Raw genomic sequence first — 24,201 nt, 5'->3', positions numbered from 1 at the left:
TGCCAGCAAACCAGGGAGGCAAACAAAGGTCAAGTGAGACAATGGATTAAAACATTTCCATGCACAGTAATATGCACAGAGCCACTTTAAGAGCATAAAATAAACTTTTTCATACCTAAAGCTCCGCTCTTTCCCCTTTTTTGTCGATCGTTATTCGAGATATCTGCAGGAAGAATGAGAAACACCAGAAAAACACACACACAGGCACACGGACTCTGAAATAAAAAAACAAACAACACATGACAAAGAGCCCGAGGGTGTTGAATAATCACAGCGTCTATTTTAACAGGTATTCTTCCTCAGAGGGGATGGAGCTATTTATAATTGATGGCTTGCAGAGGGGAAAAAATTCATTTATTCCATTCTTTCTATTCAAAATTCAGTGTGCTACGGTGTTCGATGCCTCAGAACGTCCCGCTTAACCACTCTTTAATTACCGCTGCTGGGGCACGCACACCAGTGGTGGTTTGTAACCCTGAAATACAGAAATCCTAGGAACCCTTTAACATTAATCTTTCAGCACACGGGGGGGAAAGGTCTTTCTACACACGGCCTTTGTGAATAAACTAACCCTAACCCGTTGGTCTGATTGAAGGGCACAGAGAGAAAGGGACATTGTATAATGTAGCTTGAACAATGTGTGATGTCCAGCTGAAATAGGATTTCACATGGATAAATATCCTCGGTACACATCACAAATCTAAGCCTCCTGGAGCTTTTTTTTGGTATTTACACTATAAACTATACTTACATCACATCTTATTGTGACTGAAAAACTAAAACATACTTTACCAAAGCAGAAAAGTGTACGGAAGGATATACTGTTGGCACATTACATTATATATCATTTGGCTGATGCTTTTATCCAAAGCAATATCCAATAAGTGCATAAAACCATAAGGGTACAAACTCAAAACAGCAATAACCATGTGAGTACGTGATCAATAATAATCAAAAGCTGAAAAGTATATTTGAAAACAAATACCTTTAAAATATTTTTTAAATAGGTAGGCCACATGAATAAAAGCATCTTTAGAAATAGAAAATACCACAACATCAAATGTTCTTTTGACGCCTATTGGACAAAAGTCAACATATGCTTAGACATAAAAGTTGTTCTCAAACCAACTTGGCCATCTGTGATTTTAACTGTAAACCTGAACGTAAGGCAAAATCTGTTGCTAAATGAATTCTTTTTAATATTAGGGACTTTGATTCCACACCGTTGACTGTTACACAGACACAGACACACACACACACTCACACACACACACACACACACACACACACACACACACACACACACACACACACTTTCCCTGGCCCCTCCCCCTCCTCTGCTGAGTAAACGTCCTCTCGGGATCCCAGGAGTTTTGATTGGCTGCAGAGAGTAGGAGGAGGAGGAGGAGGAGGAGGAGGAAGAGGAGGAGGAGGGAGATGCTGATGGACCGACACGAATTCCTCAGCGCTCCTCAAATTTCTCGAAAATCTCGGAGGCTCCTGCTTCGACCCTGTCCCGACCGAGCGCCCAGACCAGAGACCAGCTCCCGTCCTGCACATCCCCCTCCGAGCGGAGCAGCCCCTCAAACACACACGGTAACGAGGAAGAAGTTTTTCTCCCTCGGAGAAGCGGAGGTTCTTTTCCTCTTCACTAAACGTCACTTTCTCCTATTTCTGTCCAGATGTTGCGAAGTGTCGCCGCGCTCCTCCTGCTCTCCCTCGCGCTCTGCAGCGCCGAGGTAAGTTTGGCCTCAATTCTTCAAAAGACATTTTCTTCATTAACCACCAACTGTCTCCTGACTCAGTGGCGTCTGGAGTTACTTGAACAACACAGCGGGTTTCTTCCTATTCTCAAAGACGACCCGGCTCCAGAACACATCTGGAATCAGTCAGTCCATTAACTGACGGTGCTGTGGGGAAATCCCCCCCTCCCCTCCAGGACTGAGTCAGCCTGTTGTGGCATTTATCTTCTTTAGGAGAACCAATTATGGCATTAATGTCGGCGATGTACCCGATGATGAGCCTCATTATGGAGACAGTCGAGCTCACACTTCTACTTAATTGCCAGTGGGAGAGTTTTCTTCCAACGGGGACACCGCTCTCATTTCTAAGATAAACATTCCACGATACCATCGACAATTATATCATGATAACAAGGTTTCACGGCACACGATGTTGCTAGTTATCACGCGTAAATGTCACACTATCGTTTATTTTCAGTCTGAAAAGAGATTTTGGCTCCTGAGTGAAGGTTGTGGTTTTAAACTCTTCTTTATGAGCAGAGACTGACCAACACCCATTAATCATAATTCTGAAGCACATCAATTATGCTCTCTCACTGCTCTCTCTCTCTCTCTCTCTCTCTCTCTCTCTCTCTCTCTCTCTCTCTCTCATTGGGCTAATTATTGATATTGTTTAACCAGACCTATGATGCACTGGAAAGGCATGTGGTGGTTGTTGTTGTCTGGGAGCTGAAACAAATCACTTTTTGCATTCTACTGGACAACTCACCCACACTCACACCCACACCCACACCCACACACACAAACACACACCCACACACACACACACCCACACCCACACCCACACACACAAACACACACACATACAGACACACCCACACACTCACACACACACCCACACCCACATACACACCCACACACACACACGGAAACACACCCACAACCACCCCTACACACACACACACACACACACACACACACACACACACACACACACACACACACAGAAACACACACAAACATGAAAATTAACATACAAGGAATTTGCTTTGGTGTTTCGTGCATAAAACAAAAAAACCTACATTATAATATATATAATGTGAGCAGCTGGTAGATGGTGTATGCTCTAATGTTACACATAATACTAGTTTTGGAGTCAGTGTCAGTGACCGTGATATTGTCACCGGTTGTTTAGTTTATTTTTAATTCGTTTTTTAGTTATGGGGTGAAGCAAACAGCAGCAGATTGTTTGCATGAAACTTGATGGAAGGGTGTGTTATGTGTCAGGGAAGCATCCATTTAAAGTAAATGTGTGGATTCTGATCAGGGGGCAAATCCATGATCTTTTTTTTTTTTTCAGATTTTTCATTATTCAACATTTTCGTTGAGAGAGACTAATTCGTGGATCCTGATGAATAAGTTCAAACATGCTTTGAATACTGATATTTATGAGTGTGTGGGGACTGGTGGGTCTTGGCTGTAGTACGTACTCTCATAGAGCCCTTCTAGATTTGTCTTTTTTTGGAGTTGTGAAGTTAACAGCTCAGCAAAAGGCGACACAAGAAGGCAAGAGTGACACAGGAGTGACAGACAGCTGTGAAAAGAAGAGAGAGACTGGGAGGGCGGGTGTTTGTGTATATCACACAGGCCCTGCTCGCCCTGAGCTTTGCCCGGCCCTGGTTGTCAATGTTGCCGCGTGGTTCAGCAAAAAAAAACGCCTCGGCAACTGGCAGTTGCTCTAATGGCGGACAAACACAAACATGTTTGGGTGGTCACTCAGAGTCAACATGTGTGTTTGCCTGTGTGCTCAAGGGTTGAGAGAATACTCAGCGTAAGGGTCTCGCACTGCATCACTAAGTGGTCCAACCTCTGGGTAAACACTGAGAGGATGTGCTGTTGGATTAGCTGCTGTTGTGGCATGCAGGGAAGGATTGGAAATATAAAACAGAGAATCAATAAAGTTTCAGTTCAGGAATAGTTTGACATGTTGAGGAATTTGCAGTTTTATTTTGGTTCATGACGCTCGGATGAGATGGGTACCACTCTCAAGACCAATTCTAAAGTTAGAACCAGTAGCCACTTAGCTCTGCTGAGCATAAAGTCTGGAAAGGGGAAGAGCTGTGTTTCGATTCAGCGGCCATGGGTCAATAAGATTGCGTCACTGCGGCACAATTAGTCCGTCCCATTTCAAAGCCTCTGACAAATTCTGCCCTCCATCAGAGAGAGAAACGATCCCTCTCAGGCAAACCTATCCCACGACTCATACGCCTGTAAGCTAGAGACGTGTGATGCTAAAGTATCAGGCTTCAACTCAACCGAACAGCTAAAGGCGCACGTGTTAAAAAATACTCAAAACTTTCTCATCGTGTCTAATTGCAGCTCTGTTGCTATATGAGGCACCATGACACGACCACTACCATCGTCTTTGGTTTGGTGGTCTCGGCGTACGTGTCCAAAGTGTCAAACCCTCCCTTTAAGAGAGAGAAAGACAGCCGGTAGTGTTTGACGTTCTTAACCTCACCAGACACAGCTGTTGAACACCTGGCTTTGTGTTGACTCGTCTGTTGACCTGTTGACAGTCAAGGAGGCAGAAAATAAACAGCCAACTCACTTCCTTTCATTTTTGTCCAGATTTGCTGTTGACTAATTAGAGGATAGAATCTTCTAAACACTCACTTTGTCTTTACAGCTACACACACATGGCTGTTAGCGTCTCAACTGCCTCAACAGCCATTATGACATGATAGCCCCCCCCCCCCCCCCTCAGCTGAGCCTAAACCTCTGTCCCTACCTTTTTGTAGCTGCACAATGTCCTTTTGTTTGAATCTTTATTAGATTCATGGCCGTGATCTGCGAGGTATGGCTCGGTGAATGCGGAGCACAGAGCCAGAGTCAGCTGAGTGTAGCCGGGAAGTTAATGGGGAGGTATTAGAAAGGCATCTTTTCTCCAAAGGTAATTACCCTGATAATATATGGTCTGTTGACCGGCCGTGGGCAGGGCCTGAACTGGCATACCAGTGAGCTGTCTAAAGGAGGTCAACAAGTCGGAGCAAAGCCCCTCGCAGTAGTGGATCCGATGAGGCTGTTTTTATTTTCCGCAATGGGTGTAGGTAGGCTATTAAAATCTCCTGATTTATTATGAAGGAGAATGCCTGTGTGCTTCCTGAGGCGAGAAATTGCAGCTCTTGAAGATAAGCAACCCGGAGATGTAGTGTGGCAGGGGTCTGCCGGGGTCAAGACTATGTGGGAGAACTTGGTGCGCGCAGGCTGGCAACTAGATAAGCATCTTGTGAATAAAAATCTGGATGTTTTGCACTTTGTTTGATATGCAGAGGAGGTCGAGACGCAGGCACAGTAAAGTCGTAAGAGTTTGCGGCCTCAGAGGACATGCACACACGCACACACACGCACACACACAAATGCATATACAAACAGAGAGAATGGTGTTTACTTCTGTTTGCGTGGCCTGCAGTGTTTATTGTGTCACCCTGCTTCATCGGTTGGACAGGGTGGAATGACACTTGGGTTAAATTAGTTATCGCCAGCAGCTCTGGAGCTTGAGGAACGCAGACATCGAAAGCGAGAGAGTTCTGAAGATAAAGGAGACCAGCTGGCTAGAGGAAGACGATGCTCTCTCATTGAGGCCACAGATTTGTAACAGGCTCTGATTGAGTCACAGCCACAACCCAACGTGTCGCCATGTTGACAACAGTTCCTCTCTCACTCAAGGTGGGCTAAAAATATCCGCCCAGGTGGAGGGAACATGAGCTTGAAGCGGGTGGAAAGGGGGCGGGGGGCGCTGTGTCCTCTGTCTATATCAGCCTGCTCTAATTACTGAAGCTCAACATCCAGTCATGGGTTCTGCGCACAGAGCGTGGTCTCGCTGGCGAGATAGAGTGATGTAAAACAGAGAGGAAATGGAGCCACAGTCGTGCAGTTGCGGCCGGGGGGAGTGGGGTTTAGGTAAGACTTGGCTGTGCAGTGAGGGCGCTAGAGAAAGAAGGTGGGGGTGGACTGTGTTTCATGTCCCTGCAGTGTGTTCTCCTCACTCCTGGCTTGTCTTAAAAGGAGTCCTCATTTAGCTCAGCAGCTGTGCCGGTATCGTATCATTACGGGCACCCTGCACTTGAAGGCACCACACACAAATTAACACGCACACACAAATGACAAACAGGAGTGCTAAACTCTACTCCGAGGGTTTGTGAGTAAGAGATAATTAATATATGTAACATACCAACATGCACCACTGGAGGTTTGGGAGTTGAAAAACATCTGGACGGCCTGGTTTTTAATGAGATCCCTCGTCAAACCAAAGAGGAGTCAGAATCTGCTTTTTTACGTGCACTCAACTCCGGTTAATCTCGGAAAAAGCCATCTGCAGTGACTGTGTGTGAGAATACAAATGTCTATGTCAGAGGCTCTGGAGTATCTCCTGCCAGCCACAAAGTAAAAAAGAGAATGTCTGAGTGAGCCCACATGATAATACAGCAGGAGATTATTCGGAGGATATCGATGAGGTGACGCGATGAGCGTAAAGCTGAAAAAAAAGAATCCAGACCTTTGAGAATGAAGAAGAGGTGCCAAACATATAGAACTGATGGCACCTGAACGCTTTGGAGATTGTTATGTTGTCATGAACGGGTCTAACCCGAAACAGTGAAAGACAAACTCTGGAGTATATCCAGAAACCACTGTGCAGACATTTTTGCTAGAGATAAGTAGTGAATGCAGGTTATAAACCGAGACAATTTCCCATTGTTCTCCTCCTTTCTATTTGTCGGGGGCAATGAATCACCGTCATTAGTGCGACGTGTGAGAAAAAATAGTTTGAAATCCAAGAATGGGTCCATTTACTTCAGTCAAAGCGACCTACATGCATCACAGAGTTTTCTGATAAGGTTAACTGACAAAGAAAGTTTATGCTGCCCATTCACGTCCACCAGAGATCACACTGGGTCGAGGATGCACCTTGAGAGCAGGTCCTGCATGTGAAATGCACTGCGCTTTGTGAGCAGGAGGTCACGGTAGGATGAGTGACTAACTGGTGACAATTGCACTCCTTGGCCGTCGTTATAAAAATCCTTGTACCACAGAGCAGACACCTCGACAGCTACTGCAGCTTGAAGGCGGCTTACAGATCTCTATTACAGAATTAAAACAACTTGGCTTCTTTTGATCTGCTGATTCAATTTGTGAGTGTTTCAGAAATGTTCGTTCTGTTCAGCCTGTCTTCCTTTAGAACTAAAACTATAAGCTGATTAGGACAGAAAAATAATCATCAACTATTTTTCAAGTTAAACTGCAAGAGATGTTTTGCTAAACTGCACAACGTGTGGGTCACACCAATGTTCCTTTCCCAATATTGATTCTGATACCCAGACTTTGTGGAAACAGACGTTTTATTTGGGAGGCAATCCTGATCCTGATATCTGTGGCAATCTGTTTGAGATTCTGCTACATGGCGACGCGGCATCCCATCATTTCTGCACATTTGTCAGATGCACATTCATTCTGGCAATCTCATTTTTTACAACATCCCAAATGTTCTGTTTTGACTGTGGAGCCAGTGAAGTCCACTGAACTCACTGAGTTTCCATGATACCACTCTGTGACCGTAGGCTTCGGAGCATTATCATCCTGGAAGAAGCCATTAGAAGATGGCAAATTGAGTCCGTAAAGCCTTTCACATGGTCAGCAGCTTTACTCAAATAGGCTGTAGCCTCTAAAACAATGATGTGGTATTAAGAATGTGCCAAAAATTGTGCAAACCTTCTACAAACCATTACACCCACAACACCATCACTATATCCTGTTGACACAAGGCGGGTTGGTTCCATGCATTCATAGAGTTAACACCAAAGTCTGACTGTAACATCTATGTGCTTCAGAAATCCGGATTAATCAGAGCAGGCTACGTTTTTCCAGTCTTCAGTGAGTCTGTGTCTTCCCTATAAAAAGCATTGCAGACATATGTGTGGGACGTTGTGTCTTTTACCTGTGTCCTGTGTAAAAGACTTGTAAAGGATTGTGCAGGTCATCAGGTTTATTTGTGAGTTCAACTGCGAAAAACATGTTAAGCAGGAGTCGTCATGGAAACATGAATCTGTTTAATCTGATCAACACATTGAGCTGGAGAACCCTCCCATGGAAATATTTCAGTATTTAATTGTCAGGCGATAGTTAGTTTAGAAAAGTAGATTACTGATTAATCAACTACTCTTTGAAGCTGGAATCTTGCTGAATAAAATCAAGCCTGTTTAGGGCCTGATTTTAAGTGTGTGCAGTTTGGTGCAGCCTGATCTGGCTTACGGTGATTGTTGAGCCTTGGTGGAGGTATGAGATCTGCCATTTTAGTTTCAAACTGTTTCCCTGTGAACTGTGAGGAACAGTTATGTCTAGTTGGAGTTTATCAGACCTGGTTTGTGTCCCATCACCTCCACAGTAACCCATCGTATCTGACAAGATCAGGGTGGTGGAAAGTTGCATGCTCGTACTTAAACAGTTTTTAAATTTGGCTGGAACCCATCCTATAGCCTGTAAATCGCTTAATTTCCTTCTACAAACATGCTCCAGCCTTTAGCCCCGATACTGGCCTCAAAAGAGGGAACAGAGACGAGGGCAAGGAATCTACTCATTCCCCTGGCCTGAGCCGAGCACAGACCCTCCCTCCTCACTCCCTCCTCACTCCCTCCTTCCTCCTCTTCCTCCCTCCTTTCCTCTCTGGCAGTGGAGGAATGCCCAGAATGGAGCAGGGGTTGGAGAGAAAAGTGGACAGAGAGCGAGAGAGAAAGTAGGCGGAAAATTTAGGGTCGATGTCAAATTCATAGGGTTACAAAGAAGAGAGGCGGAGAGAAAATCTGACAAGATCTGCACTTTATGAGGGGATGGTGGGACAAATCTGCCATGGGATTGACGTGGGTCAAGTGGTGGGGGACAGGGGACAGATTGGTCTCTGCAGTGTGACAACAGGGCAAACAAGGGAGGGCAGGCCGGGGGGTGGTGCTGTGTTCATAGCGTTTTATGTTCTCTGGTGACGTTTTAACTGCTAACAGATGTGGCTGTGCTCAGACCATGACTTATTTCCTGCTTTTCTTTCGTCTCTTTCTCTCTCTCTCTTACTTTCTCTGTTCCCTCTCCGTCTCTCCTCGTGTCCTTTGTTTATCTTTTCCCCATGTTTTTCTGGAGGTTATTCCCCGCTTTGTTGTCTCACTTCTTTCAGGGCGCAGTTGGTACATTTCAGCTCTCTTCGGAGGCCGGTGGGTGTAGAGCAAGGGGCTGCAGACTTGGGGTGACATCATCCCGTCTGCTGGTGCATTCCTTTCACATTGACTAAGACACAGGGGGAAGAAAAACAGGGAGGTCGGTGTAGAGCGGTCGTTACCCATGCACGGCCCCTTTTGTTTCTGCACATCTAATCTCAGTCCTGTCCCCACAGAGAGTGTTTGAGACCACCCGTCGAGCGGCCGCAAAGCGCTCATATCTTTCTAACACACTCAAATTAGTCTGCCTTTGGCCTTATTATTCCAAGGACACATCCTGCCAGTTCCACTATCAACTCCCTGTCGTATGAAGCCACAAAACACTAACAAGGCGTTTCGGCTCAAAAGGAAGCATGTCACCGGATTGTGTTATTTTTGTGGGTTGACTGTGCGCTTCTTGCTTTACTGTACGTCTGATCTCCAGAGGCTGTCGAGTACAGACGAGATGAGGCTGAACCCGATTTGATATGTATGAAGATACAGTCGAACAACTTTAGAGATGACAAGAAAAGAAGACTAGAGAGTTTGAGAATGGAAGGAACTTGAATTATTGAGGCTAAACGCTACAGCTTTTCTGTCTATGACTCAAAACTGCAGCCGATGACATGCTGTGAAGTTTCTCCCCTGTGCTGCCAATTTAGCCATGAGCTCACCCAAACTCCTTTGCAGAGGAAAACTGGGGTTTAAGGCCTGGTTAGAGGGAGAGGGAGGTGAAGGAGACGGGCTGCCCTCCCTGTCCTCCTTCCTCCTGTGTCCACCTAATGATTCCACCGGACGAACGAGAGCTGCAGAGACAACACAGGGGTAAAGAGGGAATTGCAAGAGAAGGGGGGGAGAGCAGGGGCGACTCTGTGGCCTAGATACTGAGGACATTTTGGCTCAAGGCGAACTCTGTTGGACCCCAGCTGAGGCGCACACAGCTCAGGAATGTACATCCCCCCTCCCCTTCCTCACCACCTTCTCATTCTCCCGATTCTGTCTCTTGCTCTGTCTCCAGTGTTTCAGCTCGCTGTCATTAAAACATGCATGTAAAACACAGGGGACTGACACCTTGAGGCTGCGAGGGTGAAGAAGACTTGCTGTGTGTGCATGCATTTGTCCGTCCATCTGTCAGTCTGAAGGTCGCAGCTGCGGTTGTGAAACTAGCGTCACTGTTGTTTTACAACGGCAAACATCAGTGTTGCTCTGCTTGTGATGGTTCTCACAATTGACGTGTGTTGAATACCTCTCTCGTGTCTGTAAAGTAGACATGAAACCACAGCGAGCATCTCAGCTACAGACAGCGGTTAAGATTTTAATCTGGCTGTGTCTAAAGGCTCATTTATGCTAAACGTTGGTTGCGTATACGAAAACGGATGGAGCCCTCTGTCCATACTCTGCATTCATCTCATTATTTTTCATACAAAATTAAATTACCATCAACTGCCTTCACTCTGATTGTCATTTATTATTCAGATTTATGTTCTTTTGCTGTGACAAATTCAAGGGAGGAGCAGGTTTGAGAAAAAGTAGTCAGAGCTGTTTTTTCTTGGGTAGAACAAACAGTGAATGTGCACTGGCAACTCGAATGAATTGTAATATCATCGTCCATCTCCTTCCCCCCTCCTGGGATATATTATATTTCAAGTTGTCAAATATCACAATATTTTATTCATGAAAACACACACGCCAGACTCACTGTACCTGAGGGGAAGGAAAACAGCGAGCCTTCTCACTTCATCTACACAAAAACCTATGAATCCTATCTTTATGAAATTGATCACATGACATTCAGTCACATTCAGTCACAGAAACTGTGTAATATAGATGTCAATGCAGTTCAATCTGATCGACCTTTGACCTTTTAGAAATGCAGAACGGTTTCGACAACAGCAGGAAAGTATAGAGCCTCCACAATAAGCTGCATCAACACCTCTCCAACAGTGTGAAGAAAAGCTCGATATGTGAAGGATTTGCTGCAGGCTTCTTGTAGTGGATTGCATTAAATGAAGCTTATTATGTCAGGTACTCTAATTAAACTGATTAGTCATGTTGATTGCTATAGAAATTCATGTTATCCCATTATTCATTCACAGAATAATGAACTTATTCTTCTTTTTTTTTCAAGCAATTTCCTCTATGCTGCTTGTTGTCGTTACATCCATGGCAGCGTGTTGATCAATGCCTCCTGTGCTAATGATGGGCAGAGTGCATTGTGGGAACCGATCCACAGTGGCCATAAGGTGACACCCACAGCAGAGTCATTGATTGGTGTGTTAGATCGATGGAGCATCGTTAAGATGCACTCAAACACACATACGACACGCAAAACATGCACTTATCAGCGGATAAGCTCCATTAGTCGAGCTGTGCGTATGTGTGTGTGTGTACTCGTTTTTGTTTCCTCTTTAAGATCTTTTCGAGCATAAACACTGAAATGTGTGTAGACCTCATGGGGACCAAAGCACAGTCCTGATGAGGTAAAACGTATCTTCTCTATGTGAAGATGCAGAATCTGCAGACAGGGACAAGATCTTGGGGCAGTAAGACTTCTGCTTTCTGCTTCTAGCCTGACCAATCACAGTTTAGCAGCCGATGGTTGCCTGCAGGTAACTGTCCATGGAGAGTGCAAGAAAATGCTGAACACATCGGCTCTCGGCTTTTACATTTATTAGCATTCATAAGTAGATAGCTGCTTATGGAGATTTTATCCAAAATGACGCCTAGACCTAAAAACACCTTGTAAAAAAGTATCACTGTTTGTGTTTTGTTTGATAAAAGAAAAACAGTGTACGATGAAAGGAAAATAGAATCTTGGCCCAGACATCAGCTGTCTGAAGCCAGACAATTTTGGCCCTAGTAGCTGTAGACACAGTGTGTGTGTGTGTGTGTGTGTGTGTGTCTGTGTGAGGACACAGACGTGCAGGATGATGTTCAGGAAGCTGTTCAAAGGTGTTGTAAATGCAGATTTAGCCCCAGTGCTGCCCGACTGTATGTGTTCTCATCAGCAGTGGAAAATAAAAGACGCTTTTTAATTGAGGCCAATACATTGCCCTTTAATTTCACGTCTGCCTCAGTGTGGAGCCATTCAACATGTGACAGGAGATAAATTAAAATCGGAGCGCACATCGCCTCTCCTCTTCTTTCTCCACCATCTACCTGTTCCTCAGTTAACAGTCATTCTGTCCTCAAAGCCTCTTTCTTCCTTCTCTTATTCTTCCTCCTCTGCTCATCTTATTTTTTCCTCATTTGTCTGGTCTCGGTTCACTGGCACCCGTCTTGCAGCCATAAAAGGGCATGGCACAGGGAATAAGATGACAAGATGGTGAGAATTACAGCACAACAGAAATTTAAAGCACACATAGACGTGAGGTGTGAGGCTCCACTCAGAGGTAGAAAGATGAAAAATGGAGCTCCGAGAGTCGTGAGAGACATAACTTAAATGTGTTAATCTTCTTCAACCTCCTGACAAATAAGGAGTGGAACTGGGAAAATGGCAAAGGAAAAGGATGTGTGACGAATGTGTGTGTGTGTGTGTGTGTATATATATATATATATATATATATATATATATATATGCAGTCAGTAATATGCTGGAGGCAGCATTGGTTTGAAAGGCTCTGTTTAATCTGGTACGATTCGCCAGTCACTTATCAGAGCTCTGGCTTCTGTAATCGTTTTTAAATGGAGAGGAGGTAAATGAGGCAGGCATTTGTTGGCCGCGATGTAAAATTGATGTCTTTAAAGTAGGACGCGCACAAAGCGGGGTGTGTTTGTTTTTGTTTGTGATGAGTTTGTACTTTTTCCCTAACGACTGTTCTGTCGGTGATTGGGTTGATAAGTGTGTTAACATGCCCTGCACCATCTCAGTTCTGGAGGAATTCTAGAGATTCCTGGTTATGTGTTTGAGGTTTAAACAATTAGATTCTACATTACTTACTTGAGAGGATTTACATATTGGATATTAAAACTGATAGATTGACTTTTTTAGTTTTCAGTTAAGTTCATGTCCCATCTACTAACATGTAAGAGACAGGGTTTATAACCCATACTGCAGCCAGCCATCAGTGGGGGGTTAGGCTTCACTTTTTGGGCGCAGTCATGTCATCCATCTGTATATGCCGTCTATAATACGGATAATCAGAAACATGGATAATGTCACATTCATATATAAATGGGAATTTATGAAGAGCTGTCGCTATATTGCCTGTATGTGAATGCCACATCCTGCATCATGATCAAAAGTAAATGTTCTATGATGGTGCATGTAATGGTGAATTTCTGCTGTTCATAGCAACAACAAGGGCTCCAGGCTTAACACAGAAAATGATTTATGATCTCATAAGGTGGACGGACCACTCTGACATCTCGAGAGCTGTTTGTTTCACTTTGTCTGACGTCTTCCACGTCACTGTGTCAGTCATCAAATCTGAACAACACACTCTCCTGTGTTCTAATTATGGTACCCGGTGGCATTTGACTGACACATCTTATATCTTGCCACCAGAGCAGGCGCATGTTCTCATCATAGCAACAATCCACTTGATCAGAAAAAAAAGGGCCCTGTGCTTCTGTGGTCGTTAGCTAAATGTCAGGGTTGCTCTGCTGCCTGTAGTCGAAGAGAGACAGACAGACGGCGCTCTTCATTTATACCAGATTCATGAGAGGAGTCCATCCATTATTCATCTTCTCATCTGAGGTTTCTACAGGTTTCAACAGGCTTCTCTCTCTCTCGCCCATCTGTGTCTAACAAACTGGATTGTCCAACATGCTCAAGGCCACAGGGATCGCTTTGAAGATTTTCCATGACCTCAACTCTTGAGTGCAAATGTGTATGTGGGAGTGTGTGTGTGTGTATGCGCCTGCATAGAGCAGAAACCTACAATCCCTTTCGTCTCACCACTTCAGGGTTAAAATTGCTGTACTCTGATGCTCGCATGTGACCACCACCCCTCCCCTGTATCCATCTAGTTATGTTCCATCACTGCTGGGCTTACGAGAGCTCAAGACACGTGGATCCACCTTCATTTTAACCCACATACCAGGACCTTGGAGCTCGCAAACAGGCGCCGGGGCTTTAGGGCCAACTCACGTGCCGTCATACGCAGAAGGCCAACTTTTCGTCTGGCTCTTACAGGAAACCGCAGCTTAGAGAGGACGAGGAGGAGGGGAGTCTGGAAAAATAGGGCGGAGAAAAGATTTCACGGGGTATGGGAATGGGCCCAAAGGAAAACACAGCTCAGGCTCCAGATGTGGAAGCACCCTGTACACACAATCACACACACACGCACACACACACACACACAACTACACAAAAAATAAAGTGTCACACATGTACAAGCAGTCACGGAGAAGGAGGAGGTGTGAGGTCGTAAAACCTCTCTTGGAGCTACGCTTGGCGTCTTGTGATTGGTCGGTTTGTAGCTCCAGCGAACTTCTTCTTTTTTTTTTTTTATTTGGCGAGTCCACCGGTGGTCTGCAATAGCAAACAAATGAAGGATAAAGAAACAGAAGCGTTAAAATGTCAACAAGAGGAAATTGGAGTGATAAGATGGACTGAAACAAGATATCTTTAGACATTTAAATGAAAAGGAATGAGGATCTTCAAGGTTTTAATTTAGAAAAAGCTCGTTCAGATGTACAGCAGCCCTCAGACCTTCCAGTTTTTTGATGTGCAGCGTTACCTTACTTAATCAACACTCAAGACACCAGCTCCACTGTTTCCATTACTGTCTGAGTGCAGCACGGTCAGCTGACACTGTTGGAGCCGAGTCTGGCTATGGTTGACATGGCAACTATACCGGCAAACATAAATGTGTCTCTGGAGATCTCAGTAAATAGTGGAGATACCAAAACATGAATACTGCATTATAGAGAAGCGTTCAAGCTTTAACTATGAAGTGTTCATATTCTGCCTTCTGAATTTGTTTAGAGTGAATGTTAAAAAATTGCAAGAACCCTGAGCCCAAAGTTATGGACATTTGAATTCAACACGTTGGTGGATGTAGTGGAAATTCATGGTGTAGCACCACCTAGTGGGGAACTGCTATTAGTCATTGAAGGTTTGCCCTAGAGGTGAATGCTCTCGAGAAGGAATCTATGTCAAACAGTGATTTGGATCGGGTTCATGCAAAATGTTGAACTATGTACCAGAGTTTGGGAGGATTAGATCAAATATATTTGAGTTGAAAGTTATTTCTGTTATTTATACATGTTTTTAATGTGTGTTGATAGAATATCAATAGACAAATCCATTACACTTTTTTAAGACTTTACAGTTTATTTAGATTCTTCAGGAGTTATGCACTAATTGTTTTTTGTCCTTTAAATAAATTGCTCTCCATACCGTATGCAAATCAGTAATTAGTATGTGTTATGAAACGTGGCCGGTGTCATCTCAGTGCTTTCAGATCCGTTATTAGTTCAACAGCGTAGCCCTGTGTGTAAAACCAGTGTTTTTTTTTAAAGCATCAATCTGTTTTTTCTTCTTCTCTCAGGAGTTGCAGAGTAAAAGCAAAGTGTGTGCCAACGTGTTCTGTGGGGCCGGCAGAGAGTGTGCTGTCAATGAGAAGGGGGAGCCCAGCTGTCTGTGTATAGAGGTGAGTGTATGGCTTTAGTGTATCGTGACTATTAAACTGGAATACTGTGCAGGTTTTCTTTGTGGAAATTTAGGCCTTAGAAGTTCATACCTCCTTAAACTCGAAAATAAAATCAGGTTAACTTCGTTTCTTCACATAAAGAACTTCCTTGTGTACCTTTTCTTTTTTTTTTTAAACGTATTATTAGGGAGGGCATTGAAAGTAGGGGACAACAAGAACAGAAGAAAATTGAAAAGACTTTATGAGATGACATTCTCCTCTCACTCTGCAGACCTGTAAGCCCCACAAGAGGTCAGTGTGCGGCAGCAATGCTAAGACCTACAGGAATCACTGTGAGCTGCACAGAGACGCCTGTCTGACCGGCCTGAAAATCCAGGTGGCCCATGACGGACACTGCCAAGGTAAGAGAACACAAGATAATACTGTCGACTGAACCGTTCCACCACAACGTCCAATAGTGTCACACAATGTACCGCAACAGCTTATTTTTGCCCTGTTGTCATGGAAAAAGCTTGGCCTTGATAATAATATTATCACCTGTTGTTTCCAAGTTCAGATTGCCCTTCCAAGTGGAAAATTAGGACCATAATAATATTTCGTCAATAATTAAAAAGTTGTTCTTATCAAGGGTAATATAGTGTTTTGATAGTCTGGGGTACTTGCACCTGGACAGGGTGCAAGGCCTTTTACATGACTTTGAAGTTGTTATTTCTTTTATGTCTATGTCTTTTATATTCTGATTCTGAGACATTACTGAAATTGTGTGATTCAGCCACACAGACACAGCTGACATTGTATAGGTTTATACGGATCTTGCTCATTTAAATCAGTTGCCTGCAATAAAATATTGAAATATTTTACTGGTATTGGAAACAATTCATTCTTAATGCCGGGGAAACTGGTCCAACATGAAAAGGTAAGTATGGACAACAATACCAGATCTCATATCAGTGCATCACTACCCCTAATAATAATAACACATTTTATATTCATGGCATTTTTCAAAGTTAATCAGAATAGAGTAGAGAGATGTCAGAAAATATAAAAAGTTCAGAAACTCCATCTTGTAGGACACACACATTTTGGAACATGACCAATACAATGATACATTGGTGTACAGGTATAAGATTTTTATAAATAGAAACAATTGTGGTTAAATTATTATTTAATAAATAGTTTAAAAAGATTATCTTATATGTAGTAATGATACAATGTAGAATGTCAAGAAAAGTACTTTTAGAAAAACAATTAGAATTCATACAATTAACACAGATACAATTCATACTTTTATTGTAATAAAATAGTAAAATATAATAGTAGTAATATTGAAGAATAGAGAAAATACATAAAGTTTGTCCTCAGATGTGCATTGACGTATCATCTGTTAAATGCAGGGTCGGAATATTTCACTGTAACTTTGTTATTACTCGTTTATTTCAGCATTGGCCCGATATGAAAAACGAGCTCAAATCTTTATTACCCCATGACACTGAGAATCTCACATTCTCCTTGAACTCTGATTTGCAAAATGTGCGATGTAGAGAAACATAGAGACAGTTTGCTCCTCTTTACGTTTGCCCCACCAGACAAAAATGCTGATAAGTGAATACAGGGAACTGAGCTGATCTCTGAACGAGCCCATATACACAGCACTGATATGTGAGGTGAGCGGGTTCATAGAGAGCCTTATAAAGCCACAACCATGAATCACTTTGCCATCAAGTTCACACTCCGGGCCTTGACCCTATCTATTATATATCTAATATTACACTCCTATCTTGACTTAACTTTCGCTGCTCTCACATGACGATGATGTCACTGTTTTTGTCCACGCTGGCATGAACATTGATCTGAGCTGTGGAAGAAAAGGAAAACAAATGCAAAACTGTTTGATTGATTGATTTCTCTGTTTTTAAATCCCTTTTAGAGAGGAAAAGAGAGCAGGCAGCTGCCAGCCCAGGTGAGTGTGTGTGAGGGCATGTGTGAGTGTGTGCTTGCTTGCATAGGTTGCATGTACCATATAGAAATGTGAAATTATGTTTGGAGGTTTTCAAGTGTATTTAGTAAAATAAAAAAATTAAAAAAATTGAATTACTTTCTAGTTTGAATTCAGGATTTCGGGGTTAATGTCTGGTCTTATGTATTAAGATGTGGCTGTTACGTGTGTGACATAACTGTAGTTTATGATCTGATGGAAAGAACAATTCTCATACTGACGTAGTCACACAGGGACAGGGGTCAGCCTTGACATAGCCTGCAAGTTAGATTGGATCCTTTTGATCCTTGGATGATTATTAATGCCATTGACGTATTGAATTGTCCCCGCCCTGCAGTGGTGTGCTACGCCGCCGACCGCAATGAACTGCGGGGTCGCGTGATCCAGTGGCTGCAGACTGAGGTTGTCCCCGATGGCTGGTTTGTCAAAGGATCCAACTTCTCCAACATCCTGCAAAGATACTTCAAGGTGGGTATCGTTTCTCTGCTGGGGTGCAGAGAAGTCTAATGGACCCCGGTTAATGAACACGGGCATCATCCTTTTCACCAAATACCTTGATATGTTTATCCATGCAGGCCTCCACCAGCCACTATGACCCCTTACAGCTCAGATTGTGTCAAATTTTTCATAGGACAGACCTTTGAATCAGCCAATAAGTTTGTATTGAGTTTAATGAGGATCTCTGACCTGTAGAGGAGGACCCCAGCCACACTGTGGGCAGACATGAGTGACATAAAAGCAGAAGAGTAGATTGTACTCTTCAGCCAATCAGATGAGAGGCTCAGCAGACATAAAATGACCTATTCTTGTTAGAGCTCCAGAGAGAAGGGGGGGGGGGGGGTGAGGATGTGTAAAAGCATTTATTTTGGTATTTAATGCAACACTATTTAAACTTTTGGGCTCCATTTCCATTGCGTTTAGGTGGTTTCCACATAGAGAAAAACATATGTGTCTTGACTGGAGCTCTGACTTCCTGGTCCCACTCACTGAACTGACTGAACACTGGATATTACTCATGGTGGTCTGAGGTGCTTCACACACCCAGAATAATACTGTTTCCATCCACGCAGTCTCAACCTCTACAGAAGGGACGGACACTCAAATAAGACAAATAAGGGCCACTAATATTTTGAGCATTTCATTGTTTACAAATAATTCCACTTTCTGCAGTTGAATATCACCTTTTGTGTGTATGTAAAAAGATTGCATACACGTATGTGAATAAGATATCTGAACAACAGCGCCCTCTGCAGCCACACATAGTGATTCATTCTGTTTGGCCTGAGAGGGACCTGCCTGCAGACAAGATGGCGGAAAGTCCATCTTCTACGAGCATATGCGTAGTAGATATCTCCACACTGTATAGGAAATAATGCGATCCCAGCAGGGCATTATTTCCTGGACCTAGTATCACTAATGAATTCTTTCGATTAAAAATGTCTATCACGCATGTGCACATGACACATGTTGATAAAGTAAAGTGTGGCTCCCTGATTGTGTAATATTTGCTTCAGACAGTAGAGAATTTCATTGTGACATTTTAGCCTTTTTCTTCATACTCTACAGAGACTTTGACTGTGCCTCCCTTGTGTCTGTCCATGTCTCTGCAGTCCTACGACAACGGTGATTCTCAGCTGGACTCCTCAGAGCTCCTCAAGTTCATCCAGCACAACGAGTCGGTCGTGGAGATGCAGTCCTACGCCGACCAGGAGAGCAACAAGCTGCTCAGGTCGGGTCTGCTTGCTTACATGAGTGTGTGTGTGAAGGGTGAAGGGTGGAGGGTGGAGGGGGATAACTACTGTTTGGATTCTAGTTTGTTTCATCAGTGCCACAGACCATGGGAACATTTTCTTCTGTGGTTATGTTTGTACAGACAGACCCGTATCTTTTTTCCTGAGCTGCTATTTTGAGCTCACACAGTGTGTCACTGAACCCTTTCCAGTCCAGTGCCAACATTACTGAAGGCCTCCTGTGGGAGCCAACTCCGCCACAAGCACCTGTGCTCTGAAGAATAAAACACTCTAAACCAATGAGTATTTTCAGAGAATACTCATTTCTTCTGGATCTTGTTCTCAGTGTATGGAGCAGCTGATATTTATTCTGTTTTTGTGTGTGTGTGATTCACAGGAGCCTGTGTGTTGACGCCCTCATCGAGCTCTCGGATGAGAACGCAGACTGGAAACTGAGCTTTGACGAGTTCCTCAACTGCCTGAAACCTGGCTTCAATCCACCAGAGAAGAGTGAGCTCAAAGGGACAACTATACTTTGACATAAAGTTAGATATATTATAAGGATGCAGGTCTGACAGGGTTAGACATCCAGTGAGCTGTGGAAATTAGCCTCAGTCTCTTCTCTTTAGTCCTTGACCATAGATTCATACATTATGAAAACAGAAGGAGCTAATAGTTCAAGTAAGTCGACCGAAAGACATGAGGAAGGAATTTAAACAATGGCTGAACCTTTAAAGAGGAGGCTTAGTGACCTAGTTAGAAACTACAGGCTTCTTTACGATGTCACCTAACCTTTTTCTGGCTTTGGCCTCTTACTTAAGACCAATCAAAACCTTCTCTGTGGTCGACATGTTTGTGGATGTATTGCTTGAAAACCATGCCTTCGAAAAGGACGGATTATACGTGGACAGTGGCGGTTACATTGTTTGAAACAGACAAATCTGTTTTCATACGTTGAGGCAGCACAAATAAGCCATGAGTAGAAAAGATTCACTTTAGGTCACTGAACCAAAAAGCTTCACTTGATGAATGACATTGTGGGACGTTATATTAATTTCCTGAAAACTTTCCCCTACTCTAACCATAACCATAATAACTACTTGCCTAACACCCTTAGCTTAACCCTTAAAAATAACCTTAAACATAACCTAACTTTAACCACCAATATTTCAGCTTGTTTTCCAATTTGAGGCACGTTTTTTTGTCTTCAATGGGTCAAGCTGTCCTCAATCGGAAATATTTGCACTAAGGAAGCTTATTACCAACACACACACACACACACACTCACAGGCTCTCCAACACAGATGATTATCATGTGGGTTGCCAGATATGCTGTCTTTTTACTAGTAAGTCAAAACTAGTCAGCAAACAAGGCATATGACTTCAAAATTAAGCTTCTGGATTAATGATGAAGCATTTTTAAATGCTGACATCTCTGGGTCATGGTTGAAATAATTTAAGTGACACAGTTGAAATGTTCCCTCTGCTACAGTCTCTTATCTGTGGTCTTGAGCAGCTCCTCACATGTCTTTCTGCAGAATGCGCGTTGGAGGATGAGACATACGAGGACGGAGCAGAGACCCAGGTGGAGTGTAACCGCTGTGTTTGTGCATGCGGCAACTGGGTGTGCACTGCCATGACCTGCACTGGTGAGTCAAAGTAGTGTAGATCATTTTTACACCATTTATTCATTTGAATGTTTTTAATCGACTCACAAGTTAAATGATCCCATTTGACCGTCTCATTCTATCTCTTCTTATTGTTTTATCACCTCTGCAGACAAAATGGCGGCTCTGGATGATTCCACAGATACCGGGGCAGAGATGACTGAGGAGGAGTGGAACCTCCGTGTGGCTGAGCTCAACAAGCACCAGGTCTGTTTTTGCAATAAAAACAATAATTTAGTGAATCATATTAATTGCAAATATCTCAGACTGTCTGCACATTAAAGGACAGATGCTCTGGGCAAAGTGTGAAGCTCCATCATTACCCACTGCTGATAGGATTCCAGATCTATCAAATAATACTGACATGGCCTGTGTGTCTAAACTGTTTCTGGATATAGAATTTGAATCAAACTGCCAAGCCAGCACAATATAATTCACATAGTAATTGGTAGTTGTAAATTTTTATGTGACAATCTGAGTGAGTAGGGTTTACGGCTCTTGGCACAAAAGGCGAACAACAAATCAAAAGTTGTGAAATACACAAATGTTTTCTAAATGAAATCAATACAACTATGAAAGGCCAATGAATATGAAATAGAGGGTAGATAAAACAAGCAAATGAACACGATTATTATTGTATTCTTTAGACATTTTACTTCTGTATTATCACATGGACTCACTCGTACATTTTTGTAAGTCCATTTGACAGGGGGTTAGCTGGAAAAAATGTGTGGAGCATTTGAGTTGGACATGTGCGTTCTTACTCACAGCCCTTCTGGGAAATTACAGGAACATCTCCGGACATCGGATAGAACCAATTTCCCTTTGTGATGCAGTAGTTGACCACACAAATTAGTCTAGAACCTCTCCAGACTGTCAGAACCATAGTGCTATCAGGAATAGTTTAGTCTCTCTGGGCAAACAATGGCTAATGTCCAACAGCTAGAACGGCACAATCACCACTGCCTCTTCTGAATTTCTAGAACCTCCCCAGACAAAGAACAATGGGTGTAGATATTGAATACTATTAAAGAACCTCCGCCAATTTAGAATAAAGAATAGAGTTCTAGAACCACTCTTGCTTTATGGCCTAGTTCTAAAACCTGTACAACATCTAAATGTGTGAGAAGCCTGTGTGTGTGTGTGTTTGTGTGCTCACATGATGGTATGAGAGCATGACAGGCTTTGGCTGGAAGCCATGGTTGGGTCAGCAAGGTCATGTATGTTCTCCAGAAGGCCGGAATATAATGACACTTTATGCGAATGCAGCTCTGTGGGTTACAGTGTGACCAGATTAATGCTAGATTCTCTCATGGGGACCTTTGCTGCTTTTAAAGGATACGACTTCAGTGATACATTGCTGCTGTAACACAGGAATTTTTCAGTTTAGGATCAATAAAATATCCCAGATAGATACCTTCCCATCTACTTATCTAATTCTTATCTCTGACCTACCTTTTTTCTGACCTACCTTCATACCTACATACCTACCCAACTGTATATCATATGTGTACTTCAGATAAACTTAAAACATCCAAAAAGCTGGAAGGTGCTTATGCAAATCTGTTCTCACATTATTGTTTATACACTATTTAAATGATGTGATATATATATATATATATATCAAATGTTTGAGTCCATGTTTGTTGTTATTGAAAATACAGGAAACCGTGGAGAAGATGAAGAGCAGCACAAAGGAGGCCTAAACAAGGGCGCTGTGAAGGAGAGGATGCACGCCATCGACCTTCTTTCATACTTGATTTACCTTGTGGCCGTGTGTCAGTATTAAGCTGACTTTTTTTGCTCTGCTTTGTCAATTATACATTTTTACATTGTGCAAGTGTTTGTGATGTTGTCTGTTAGATTCAGGGGCTATCAAAGAGTATCCTAGGATTCCCCTTGTGTTCAGTACTGTCTTGTTTGATTGTATTACTTTGCCCCCACACTAGCCCCGGGGCAATTTTTTTACCACAATCCTTTATATTTTTACAGTAATTCTGAAACAAACTATTGAGTCGTTTCTGGAAAGTGGGAGTCGTTGTTTGAGAAGGCTTACAGTGTTGAGGAACTATGAGAATCCACCTGTTGAGAATGCAGAGCTTAAGACTGACTTCTGCAGACCTGGTGCAGCATTTTTAGGTTTAATGGTCAGGAGTTTGGTTGTAGGAGCTGGAATAGATATGAGGGTATAGCTACTAGTGTTTTTGATTTTGCAGCCATGTAGAACTGCCACAGTCAGCCACTACTTGACCATTGCACTTCTTTTTTTTTCTCTCTTGCTTCCCTAGGCTTTAGTTTATCACAAGCCTGAACTCTGTTTATATCTTAGTGCTTAGGTGATGATTTTACTGCAAAAAACAGAGACATGATCTGAATATAGCACGATGAAAACTGAAACCAAAGTCTTGATGACATGTTTGAATGATGTACAAAACTCTCCAGGTAAAACATTACTCTGGACCCAGCAACAACAATATACCTGTGCTTTCAAATCCACTCTAACAGCAGGACTAGCCTCACTGTAAACTTAAGTAGCTTAGACGCATCATTTTTTGGTGCATATAAAGTGCTTGTGTGTGTGTGTGTGTGTGTGTGTGCGTGTGTGTGTGTGAACGTGTGTGATGAGTGTGTGCTGATAAGGTGTGATGCTGAGAGAAGTTTGGTTTTGTTAAAAAAAATTATTTGTTAAAATCCTGTATCTGAATTGGGAGGGTTGACAATAAAAATCAGTGCCTTAGACCTGCAGACAGTATAGGTCTCTCTTTGCCTGCACAGGGGCTCTTATGGCCACATGGCAGAGCGAGTGCGCTTTACTGACGTTTAGCATTAACCTAGTGCTTTGTGACTCCATCAACTGTGTGAAAGTTGCATTACCTGGTTCTAGCTAAACTCTGTATTTCACCAAAAGTGCAGAGACTGTAAGGAACATGTATGTATGCCAATAAAGCCCATACACTACAAAACTGCTTTGTGCGTGGGTGATTTTATCTGACCAACATTTTAAATACAGAGTAAAGAATGAGGAATTACTCCTTAATATGTCTGATTTAGAATGTCTGAATCTGAACTAGAGAGTATATTACAAAATACTCTCTAATACCCCCCCCCCCCAAAAAAAAATTCTGCACATACCTGACATAAACCTATTACTATTATTACACCAATTTAAGGTTACCTCGACAAATACTAAGAAGCTCATAATGACTTACTTATGTTCCCAACTTTATAA

General features: G+C 42.9%; 1 protein-coding gene across 2 annotated transcripts; it reads left to right on the top strand.

Annotated features, from left to right (window-relative positions):
* The first annotated feature begins 1,406 nt into the window (after window positions 1-1,406).
* Window positions 1,407-23,935, top strand: LOC128456488 (follistatin-related protein 1). Of its 2 annotated transcripts, XM_053440680.1 has the most exons (11): window positions 1,414-1,596; window positions 1,683-1,739; window positions 15,478-15,579; window positions 15,851-15,980; window positions 17,507-17,539; window positions 17,913-18,043; window positions 19,186-19,304; window positions 19,703-19,815; window positions 20,844-20,954; window positions 21,085-21,179; window positions 22,637-23,935. In XM_053440680.1, exons 1-11 carry the CDS (start codon window positions 1,438-1,440, stop codon window positions 22,676-22,678), a joined length of 1,092 nt encoding a protein of 363 aa, XP_053296655.1. In that variant the 5' UTR covers window positions 1,414-1,437; the 3' UTR covers window positions 22,679-23,935. The 2 variants fall into 2 exon arrangements, with proteins under 2 accessions (XP_053296657.1, XP_053296655.1); XM_053440682.1 differs by lacking the exons at window positions 21,085-21,179; window positions 22,637-23,935 and having other exon boundaries at window positions 1,407-1,596; window positions 20,844-20,968.
* Window positions 23,936-24,201: the final 266 nt, after the last annotated feature.

Source organism: Pleuronectes platessa, chromosome 14 (assembly GCF_947347685.1).
Source record: "Pleuronectes platessa chromosome 14, fPlePla1.1, whole genome shotgun sequence".
Taxonomy (NCBI): Eukaryota; Metazoa; Chordata; class Actinopteri; order Pleuronectiformes; family Pleuronectidae; genus Pleuronectes; species Pleuronectes platessa.
The sequence above is the reverse complement of the archived record's forward strand: the minus strand, read 5'-3'. Positions and strand labels throughout refer to the sequence as shown.

Coding starts and splice junctions, on each gene's coding strand:
- LOC128456488 (XM_053440680.1), top strand. CDS start 1,438: ATGCTGATGGACCGACACGAATTCCTCAGCGCTCCTCAAATTTCTCGA. Junction 15,981..17,506: donor CCATGACGGACACTGCCAAG/GTAAGAGAACAC, acceptor AATCCCTTTTAG/AGAGGAAAAGAGAGCAGGCA. Junction 19,816..20,843: donor CTTCAATCCACCAGAGAAGA/GTGAGCTCAAAG, acceptor GTCTTTCTGCAG/AATGCGCGTTGGAGGATGAG.